Source organism: Papaver somniferum, chromosome 3, assembly GCF_003573695.1.
Source record: "Papaver somniferum cultivar HN1 chromosome 3, ASM357369v1, whole genome shotgun sequence".
In the NCBI taxonomy this organism is placed as follows: Eukaryota; Viridiplantae; Streptophyta; class Magnoliopsida; order Ranunculales; family Papaveraceae; genus Papaver; species Papaver somniferum.
The window spans coordinates 20,440,542-20,451,594 of NC_039360.1; the positions used below are offsets into that span (position 1 = coordinate 20,440,542).

Below are 11,053 nucleotides of genomic sequence, written 5' to 3' on the forward strand. Positions count from 1 at the left end.
ATATGACAATACCCTCCCCATCTAAACATCCTTGTCCTCAAGGATGAACTCAGGAAACTGGGCATGAATGTGTGAAATGTCCTCTCATGTGGCATCTTCAGGCTGTGAGTTGGACCACTGAATAAGCACCTGGTGAATTGCAGTCCCTCCTCTTAAGCTTTCTCTATGGTCAAGGACAGCAACAGGTAAGCCAGTGAAAGCACCAGAAGTATCAACCAATGACAAAGATGCAGAAGGAGTCAAATGTTGTCCAATCGTCTTCTTCAATTGAGAAACATGAAAAACACTGGAACCAATGGGAAGCTTCAACTTGTAAGCAACAGTGCCAACCTTCTGTATAACTTCAAAGGGCCCATAATATCTTTCTGAGAGTTTAAGGTTTTGTCTAAGAGACACAGATGATTGTCTGTATGGTTGTAACTTCAAAAAAACCCAATCTCCCACATTGAAAGCTCTGTCACATCTTGAGTTATCAGCATAAAATTTCATCATGTCCTGAGCCTTAAGTAAGTCTTCTTTTAGTAGCTACAACATGTGGTCTCTCTCTTGGAGATACTCTTGAACAGAAGCAACTGAAGTAGTAGAATTGACAGGAAATGCAAGATGTGGAGGTAGGAATCCATATAAAGCCTGAAAAGGTGTCATCTTTAAACTAGTGTGAAAGTTGGTGTTGAACCACCACTCTGCAAGAGGAAGCCAGTTGGCCCACAGTTTAGGTGTTGTACCAGTCATGCATCTTAAGTACTGTTCCAGACAAGCATTTGTCCTCTCTGTTTGCCCATCTGATTGGGGATGGTAAGCTGTGCTGAGGTGCAAGGAGGTTCCCAGTGATTTGAAGAGTTCTTTTCAGAATTGACTGATGAATATTTTATCTCTATCTGACACTATAGAAGATGGCAGTCCATGTAGCTTAAAAACATGATGCATAAATTTCCTAGCTACAGAGGTAGCTGTGAATGGATGACTGGGAGCAATAAAATGTCTATACCTGGTGAGGCTATCCACTACCACTAGTATGACCAACTTTCTGTTGGACAGTGGCAAACCTTCAATAAAATCCATGGATATGTGTTGCCAAGAAGCATCTGGGATAGGCAGTGGTTGTAAGAGACCAGCAGGAGCATTGTGTTCAGATCTGTTGCATTGGAAAACTGTACAGCTGGCTACAAATTGGAGAATTTCCTATTTCATTTTAGGCCAGAAAAATATGATTTGGCCCTATTGTAAGTACCAAGCATGCCTGGGTGGCCACCAATAGCTGAAGAACGGACTGATGCCATGATGGAGTTTCTCATGTTTTTACCAGCACCAACATATAATCTCTTTTTATATCTGAGAATACCCCCATGCAAAGATAAGGTTGGGTGGACAGGACTGATAAGTAATTGAGTCAATAGTTGTTTAACAACATTGTCATCTGAGTAACTGCTGAGAATGTCTTGAGACCACTGAGGTTGAGATAAAGAAATTGCAGAACATTCAGAGGCAGGAGGCAGTCTTGACAATGCATCTGCTACAATGTTATCCTTCCCCTTCTTGTATCTAATCACATAGTCCAGGCCTAAGAGCTTCATAAGCCATTTTTCTTGCACAATGGAAGTCAGCCTTTGCTCCATGAAAAACTTCAAGCTATGGTGATCAGTGTTGATGATAAACTGATTGTGAAAGAGATAATGTTTCCATTTTTGCACATCCATGACAATGGCTAATAGTTCTTTCTCATAAGTGGATAATGATAAAGCTTTGGGACCCAGAGGCTTACTGAAAAATACAATAAGCTTGTCTTGTTGCGTTAATACAGCACCAACTCCTCTAGTGCAGGCATCAGTTTCCAAGACAAATGAAGAAGAGAAATAAGGAAGATCCAGAACAGAAGAAGTGGTCATGGCTCTTTTGAGGTCTTGGAAAGCTTGTACAGCAGTTGGAGACAGGAATTCTTCTTGATCATGTCAGTAAGTGGCTTGCCTATGTTGCCATATCCTTTGATGAAACTTCTGTAATACCCAGTAAGGCCCAAAAACCTTCTTAATTGTTTCAAATTTTGGGGTTGAGGCCATGTTTGCATGGCTGCTAGCTTCTCAGGGTCAGCAGCAACTCCATCAGTAGATATAATATGACCCAAATAGTTCAACTAAGATTGAGCAAAGTTGCATTTCTTGAAGTTAGCAAAAAGACTGTGTGGTCTTAATAGGTCTAACACCTGAGATAAGTGAAGTAAGCGTTCTTCAAGAGACTTGTTGTAGATAAATATATCATCAAAAAATACTAACACAAACTTCCTGAGGAAAGGCTGAAAAACTTTATTCATCAGAGATTGAAATGTAGCAGGTGCATTTATCAGGCCAAAAGGCATCACTTTGAACTCATAGTGACCATGATGAGTTCTGAAAGAAGTTTTGTAGATGTCTCCCAGATGCATTCTGATTTGGTGGTAGCCTGCTGTAAGATCCAATTTAGTGAAAATGGAAGAGCCATTTAGTTCATCAAGCAATTCCTCAATGAGAGGAATGGTAAATTTATCCTTAATGGTCATATCATTAAGTTTTCTGTAGTCCATACAAAACCTCCATGAGCCATCCTTTTTCTTGACCAATAAAATGGGAGCACCAAATGGACTTGTACCGTCCTGAATAATACCAGCATCTAACATTTCTTTAACTAATTTCTCCACCACTTCCTTTTGAATGTAGGGGCATCTGTAGGGTCTTTGAGAAGTAGGTATTGAGTCAGGTTTTAAGGGAATTTTGTGGTCAATGTCTCTGGGAGGAGGAAGTGTTGATGAGGATTGAAATACATCCTCATAGTTGTGGAGAAGAGAGGTAATATTTGGAGGTGGGGAATAAATGGGAGTAGCTGATATGGAGAAAAATTTCCCAACTATAGTAGGAGTGTTATTTTTAAGGAATTTGAGAAATGATTCACCATTGAGTAACCTGCAAGAGGGCCTATCAGTGTGACCCTGTAATGTAATTTGTATCCCTTGATGCTGAAAGGAGACCTTAAGATCAACTAAACTAAAAACCACATCACCTAACTTTTTCAGCCAGTCAACTCCCAAAACCATGTCACAGCCACCTAAAGGTAGTACTCTCAAATCACTAGAAAATTTGAATCCCTGCATAGACCATTGTAACCTCTGACAAACACCATGGCTGACAGTAGTGTCACCATTAGCAACATTAACCAGCATCTGACCAGTTGGAGCAATGTGTAAATGTAATTTCTCAGCCAAAGCAGCATCAACAAAGCTGTGTGTACTACCTGTATCAATCAGGACAAAAATATCTTGATGCAAGAGTTTACCTGGAACTCTTATAGTGTGTTGTGTGACAAGGCCAGTTAAGGCATGAAGAGATATCTCCATGGTTGTATCTCTAGAAGTTGAAGGAGAAGTTGTCTCTTCCTCAGAATCCTCAATAGGTGGAGATGCAGGATCCTCATCAGAAGCCACTAACATGAATAACTGTTGTGATTTACATCGATGGCCTGGATTGTAAAACACATCACAATTGTAGCATAGACATGTATCCCTTCTAGCTTGAATTTGAGTCGGAGTAAGTTTTTTAATAGGAGGTATAGGTGGCTCAGGCTTAGTTGGTGTAAGGGGATGGGTAATGATAGGTTTATCAGGAGAAAAAGATGGTCTAGGAATATTTGTGAGAGGTGGTAGTGAAGGATTATAGTGTGAAGTGGGAGAAAATGAGATGGTGGAGGGTTGGAATTGTCTGGGGAAAGTTTTGTATCTCTTAGATTGAGATTCAACTGAAGCTTGCTGCAATCTGGCTAAGTAAAAGACCTCAGAATCTGTAGTGGGTTTAAACATTTGCACAAGATTTCTGATTTCTTCCTTACGTCCACTGATAAAACTCATGGTGAAATAATCACCGGAGATATTTCTATTGTTAGCCTTCATTACAGATTTCAAGGATTCATACCTTTCATAGTATTCTTCTACAGTAGTAGTCTGAGATAATTTATTAAAACTACCCACATAGTTATCATAGGCAACATCTTCAAATCGACAACACACGTCATAAGCAAAAGTATTCCAATCAATAAACAATTTACCCTCCTGATAATCTAAGAACCACGCATCAGCCTTATCATCTAAGTGAATAGAAGCAATATCAACTCTCTTAGAATTGTCGATGGAACTTAAGTAGAAATATCTTTCGCATTTGCGAATCCAAGCTCTCGGGTTAGAACCATCGAAACGAGGAAAATCGATCTTAGGTTGGCGAGTGATATTACCTGAAGTTAGAGCAAAACCAGTACGATGATAAGAATCACTTCCGGAAGGAATTTCTTGGGTTGAACCGTTTGGATCTGGAGGAGGAGAAACACCTAGGTGTTTTTAGAGTGTAAAAAATTGGAGACTCAAAGTTTCTTCGATTGAAGTCATTCGAGTTTGATGTCGGCGACATCTTTTTCCAGAACTGATAAAAGTTCTCCATCAAGCTTTTGCTGATGAGCAACGTCCTTTACTGTAGGTGCTTTCTCACCTCCTGTCATGAATCAAAACACAAGATCGAACTAATCTGATACCAAATGTGATGAATCAATTAGTATGATTGAAAATCACAGACAATAACCTACTCTTCCAAAGGAATGGGTCTAAAATTTTATTGATTCTCTTTTTTCCCCTTCCCAACAATAACAAAAACAGTAGAGATAAATACACCAATTATTGTTCACACACCCAGGTAGCCACAGTAGCCGTTAGATCTTCCCACCTACCAATCTAGTGACTAAGAGTACAGAGTCAATCGACTAGGGAAAGAAAGACACGTGTACACTACTTTACTCAATCATCTAACTCAGCATTAAGGCTATTCAGCTCACTCAGATGTTAGCTAACGGTCATATGGCTGACTCAATAATAGGCATATGACACGCACCACCACATCCATGTATTATATATATATCTCAATTCTTGTCAAGGCCTTTGCAAGTTCTTGCATCATTGGCATATCCTTTTACATGTAAAATATGGCTTAGGTGTAACTCAAAAAACTGAATTAAGCCAATTCCAAAGCTACAATTGTATTTGAGTTTGATTACTTCACAATAAGTTGAACTTACCATCTTGCTTCACATTCCCGGCCAATAGATGAATAACCATTGCAGTAAAACGGAAACTTGAAGCGTCCAGTAGAGTGTTCTGCTAAGATATATTTCTTGTTTGAACTGATAAACCCAAAATCAAAACACAACAACCAAAAAAAAATGATTTTTACCTGGCATGAAGGGAGAATTTAGAAGAAACAACGTCAGCGAGTAAAAACAAAGAGAGGAACGTACTGACATTTACATGATAGAATACGGGTGGAGGTGGTGATGAAGAGAGAATCTCTCAAGCCTTTTGATATGAACGGAAGATTCAAGCCTTTTGATATGAATACGGAAGGAAAGGCAAAGTCTTATACAGGACTCTTTGGTACCAGAAGTTTCCCGAAACAGTGCTATTCTAAGAAACCTTCCATATATTATATTCTGTCCGTATACTCTAAGAAACCATATTATACTAAGAAACCTCACGGTAGTTGTTGGCGTACACTACCAAACCAAATTATTAAAGGGACCCAAACAATATCAGGAAACCAAGGACATCAGATGCTTGAAAATATCGCTCGCCCAACTCTCGATCGGGGCCGCCGAATGACGAAATCGATGGTCGGATATATCCGGATAGATAGACAACACTTCTTTTTATAATATAGAAGGATAATTTTTGTCATTTATAAAATAAAGTAAGAATAAAAAAAATCAAACATTAAAATTATGTGGGACCACAGCTTATGGTTTTGTAGATTTTAAAAGCTCCTCCTCCCTAACTTTTAAAAAATGAGGAATTTGAAAAGTGTTTTGGATAAAGGCACTTTAATTTCCTTTTACCAGACACCAATTTCAAAAATTATTAACATATATAGATTTTGAAAATACTTTTACCAAAAAAAAACATTACGGGACCGCAAGTGGTGGTCACTCACTCTTGAAAATAGGTTAGAAAAAAGAAGAAAAATGGAAACGGGCTCCATGACTAACCTAATTTTCAAAGCCACTAACCATTATTTCTCCGTCCGCCACCGCTTCCCAATAATCTCTTCTCCATCATTCCGTCCAAAGAAATCACCGAGAAGATTCATCACAAGAAGCATGAGCAGCTCAACAAAATCATCGAATCAGCAGCCGCAGCAGTGAATATTCCAGCTCAAATTTGATCCATTAACTGGTAACTCAGAATGGATTGTTGTCTCAGAAGAAGAAGTAAAAGATGAAGTTCTTTTATCATCAACATCTTATCTTGATATGCTTAATGATTCACCTAGAAATCAAGCGTATCGTGCCGCCATTGATAAGACTGTAACTAAACCTTGCCATGTTCTTGACATTGGGTGATTGCAATTCCTCTAAACTTCTTCTGATTTATAAAATTTGTGTCTACATTCTAAACTGTTGGGGTATATATTTAAAAACATAGTTTTGTAATAATATGCCAAAGTTAGAGAGATAGTATGGTGGCATTGTTTTGAGCTCCCACACTATAGGCATGGGTTCAATTCCCACCCCACACAATTTCACTAGGGTATATACTATTTATACTATATATTATATTACATTAGTCCGGGAGCGGGGCCTTGGGGCCTTAAATTTTTTTGTTGTTTTTAACTTAAATTTTCAAAACGTATTAAGATAATTATATCATGATTAATTACAGTTAATGTTGAAATTTTAATACGGCCGTTTTTTTTGCTGTTACAAAGAAATTTAATTGGCATTTAATCGAAAATTAATTTTCCATTAATTCCATTGATTCTTTTTGATTATAAAAAAAAAAAAAAAAACTGGTTTCTGGAAGAAAAAGATATAGAACGTTATTTTTATTTCGTCAAGTTTTTCTGAGCAAGTGTTGTTGAAAGAGTTATTATTGATTCGATTTCTCAGTGCAGAGAAATCGAAAGAGATAAGCTGTTTTATCCCATAGGGTTTCGACAAAAAACTGACTGCTAGCACAATCAAGAGGCAGAGTCGCGAAACACCTTAAAGATAACGACCTAGTACGCGACTCAGCGGTTTCTTTGTGTAATTTGATTATAGTGCTTTGTTTCCAACAATTTTAAGGTGTACGTTTCTGCTATGGAGAATGAAAAGAAGCGCGTTGATGATACCAACAAGCCTTTCAAATTTGAAGGGTTGCATTTCAGAAGATGGAAGCTGAAGATGTTCTTTTATCTCAAACTGATGAAGCTGCATATGATTGTGTCGAGTGTTCATCCTGGAACCCTGGAACCTGCTGCTGATAAGACTGCTGCTGTTGCTGCTGCTGTTGCTGCTGGGGGTGGTGCTGCTACAGATCCACCTCCTACCGGTGGTGTTGAAGAAGTTGTTTCTAAAACTCCCGAGGAAAAACAAAAGGCCATCGACAAATGGATCGATAATGACTTTGATTGCAAAAACTACATTCTTAATGCATTATCTGACGATTTATATGAGTATTATTCAACTTTTGAAACTGCTAAAGATGTATGGGATGCATTACAGAAAAAATATGACACCGAGGAAGCGGGTTCAAAGAAATATGTTGTGAGCCGGTATGTGAGATACCAAATGGTGGATGATAGATCAGTTGTTGCACAGGCTCATGAACTTCAAAAAATTTACCACGAAATTGTGGCCGAAGGTATGAAAACTGATGAACAATTTCAAGTTTCTGTAATGATTGACAAGTTACCACCTAGCTGGAAAGATTTTCGTAATACTTTGCGTCACAAGACTAAAGAATTTTCTCTTGAAAGTTTGATTGTTAAGCTCAGGGTTGAGGAAGAAGCTCGGAAACAAGATAAGAAGGAAGAGATTCTCATTGTTTCTAACAATAAGACTCATCCGAATTTAAAACCTAAGAAAAGGGATATGAAACCTAACCCGAACCAGAAGAAAGGAGGAAGGCCTAATCAAAACAAGAACCAACACCCATCGAAAAATGGACAGAATTCCAATTCTGAATTTCTTTGTTATATCTGTAATAAACCAAACCACATGGCTAGGAATTGCAGATTTAACAAGGAAAAGAATAACGCACAAGCTAATGCTTTGGGTGACGTTATAATTGCCATGGTCTCTGATCCAGAGTTCTACATGGTTGGTGGATCTGATGGGTGGTGGATAGACAGTGGTGCTTCGCGTCATTGTTGTTTTGATAGGTCCATGTTTAAGACTTATGCTGAAACCAAGGACAAGAAAGTGTTATTGGGAGACTCCCACAGCACTATGGTGAAAGGTTCTGGTACGGTAGAGTTGAAGTTTACTTCTGGGAAGACACTCATGCTGAAAGATGTCCTTCACACTCCAGAAATGAGAAAGAACCTTGTTTCCGGCTATCTTCTCAACAAGGCTGGGTTGTATCAAACTATTGGGTCTGATATTTACACTATAACTAAGAATAAGAATTTTGTAGGAAAGGGTTATGCTACTGATGGAATGTTTAAGCTTAATGTTGATGCTATGAATAAAATTGATTCTTCTGCTTATATGGTTTGCAATTTTAATGTTTGGCATGGAAGGCTTTGTCATGTGGGTAAAAAGTTAGTAAATAACATGAGTAAGTTAGGTGTCCTCCCTGAATTTTCTGAAAATGATTTTGAAAAATGTGAATACTGTAGTCAAGCAAAAATAACCAAGACTTCACATAAATCTGTTGTAAGAGAATCGAAACCACTAGACTTAATACATTCTGATTTGTGTGAATATGAAGGTATCCTAACTAGAAATGGCAAGAGGTATATCATGACGTTCATTGATGATTGTTCTAATTATACTTATGTTTATTTGTTGAGCCATAAGAACGAAGCTATTGAAAAGTTTAAGATTTTTATTGCTGAAATTGAAAATCAATTTGGTAGGAAAATTAAGAGATTTCGTAGTGATAGAGGCACTGAATATGATTCTTCTCCTTTTACTGAAATTTATCAAACTAATGGCATTATACATGAAAGAACTGCACCATATAATCCTCAAATGAATGGGAAAGCTGAAAGAAAGAATCGTACTCTTACTGAATTGACTGTTGCTTGTTTGCTTAGCTCTGGTGCTGCTTCTCATTGGTGGGGTGAATGTTTGCTGACTGTTTGCCATGTTTTGAACCGCATTCCTAATAATAAAACCATGATATCTCCTTATGAACTTTGGAGAAATAGAAAACCTAATGTCTCTTATTTTAGAGTTTGGGGTTGCTTAGCTTTTGTTAGAAAACCTGATCCTAAAAGACATAAGTTAGAAAGTAGAGCTTATGAATGTGTTTTTATTGGTTATGCTCAAAACAGTAAAGCTTATAGGTTCTTTGATATTAATAATAAGGTTATTATTGAATCTATTGATGTTGATTTCTTTGAAGAGAGATTTCCTTTTAAATCTAGAAATAGTGGGGGTAATAGTGGGGGTTCTTTATCTAGTGTTTTACCTAGTGCTGATTCTGAACATAGATTAGAAGAACCTAGAAGTGCAGAAACTAGGATCACTGAAGTTGAACCTAGAAGAAGTAAAAGAGCTAGGACTGACACAAGAGATCCTGATTTTGAATTTTATGCCGTAGAGGAAGAACCTTCTAATTTACAAGAGGCGTTCAGTTCTGCAGAGTCTAGTTTCTGGCAAGAAGCTGTAGATAATGAATGGGATTCTCATATGTCTAATGGAACTTGGCGTATAGTAGATTTACCTCCTGGTTGTAAGCCTATAGGTTGTAAATGGGTTTTGAAAAGGAAACTAAAACCTGATGGAACAATAGAGAAGCACAAAGCTAGACTGGTTGCTAAAGGATTTAGGCAACGAGAGAACGTAGACTTCTTTGATACTTATTCTCCTGTTACTAGATTAACATCTATACGTGTTTTGATTGCTGTTGCCGCTGCTCATAATCTTGTTATTCACCAAATGGATGTTAAAACTGCCTTTTTGAATGGTGAACTAGAAGAGGAAATTTATATGGAACAACCTGAAGGTTTTGTAATTCCTGGACAAGAACAGAAAGTATGTAAGCTAGAAAAATCCCTTTATGGTTTAAAACAAGCTCCTAAACAGTGGCATGAGAAATTTGATAATTTAATGATTTCACATAACTTCAGAATAAACGAGGGTGACAAATGCATCTATTATAAATTTGAGAATGATGTGTGTGTGATTGTTTGCTTGTATGTGGATGATTTGCTGATATTTGGTTCCAATTTATCTGTTGTCAATGAAACTAAAGGTATGCTTAGTTCGAATTTTGACATGAAAGATTTGGGTGAAGCTAGTGTAATCTTGGGAATCAAAATAACTAGAACTAGTAGTGGTATTTGTTTGGATCAATCTCACTACATTGAAAAAATTCTGAGAAAGTATGAATATTTTGATTGTAAGCCTGCTTGTACTCCTTGTTGATCCTAATGTGAAATTGTTTAAGAACACTGGAGAAAGTGTTAGACAATCTGAATATGCTAGTATAATTGGAAGTCTGCGTTATGCAACTGATTGTACAAGACCAGACATTGCATATGCAGTGGGAGTTCTGTGCAGGTTTACCAGTAATCCTAGTTTGGAACACTGGGATGCTATTGAGAGGGTTATGCGGTATCTGAAAAGAACCACAAACCTAGGATTACACTATAAGAGGCATCCCGCAGTCCTTGAAGGATTTAGCGATGCTAATTGGAATACTCTTTCAGATGATTCCAAGGCCACCAGTGGATATGTTTTTACTATTGCTGGGGGCGCTGTATCTTGGAGATCAAAGAAACAGACAATTATAGCCCAATCTACGATGGAGGCTGAATTGATGGCACTAGCAGCAGCTAGTGAAGAAGCAGGATGGCTGAAGAGTCTGTTATCAGACATTCCAGTATGGGAAAAACCGATACCAGCCACTTTGATCCACTGCGATAGTACCGCGGCTATCGGAGTAGTAGAGAACTGTTATAATAACAGTAAGAATCGACAGATACGTCGAAAGCACGACACAGTTAGAGAATTTCTCACAACTGGTGTTGTTAGAGTAGATCATGTAAGGTCTGAAGGAAAT

General features: G+C 37.8%; 1 protein-coding gene across 1 annotated transcript; it reads right to left on the bottom strand.

Moving 5' to 3' along the window:
* Positions 1 to 1,882: 1,882 nt before the first annotated feature.
* LOC113359121 lies at positions 1,883 to 5,122 on the bottom strand. Its single transcript, XM_026602806.1, has 3 exons — positions 5,083 to 5,122; positions 2,201 to 4,344; positions 1,883 to 2,131 (listed from the first exon to the last, which is right to left on the bottom strand). The coding sequence occupies exons 1-3, from the start codon at positions 5,120 to 5,122 to the stop codon at positions 1,883 to 1,885; spliced, it is 2,433 nt and encodes an 810-aa protein (XP_026458591.1).
* Positions 5,123 to 11,053: the final 5,931 nt, after the last annotated feature.

What these genes read in the sequence shown, in the direction of transcription:
- LOC113359121 (XM_026602806.1), bottom strand. Translation starts at nt 5,122, where the DNA reads ATGGTTATTCATCTATTGGCCGGGAATGTGAAGCAAGATG. An exon ending in CGGGAATGTGAAGCAAGATG is followed by an intron (nt 4,345 to 5,082) that starts GTAAGTTCAACT and finishes AAAAACACCTAG; the next exon opens with GTGTTTCTCCTCCTCCAGAT. An exon ending in GCTTACTTCACTTATCTCAG is followed by an intron (nt 2,132 to 2,200) that starts GTGTTAGACCTA and finishes GCTCAATCTTAG; the next exon opens with TTGAACTATTTGGGTCATAT.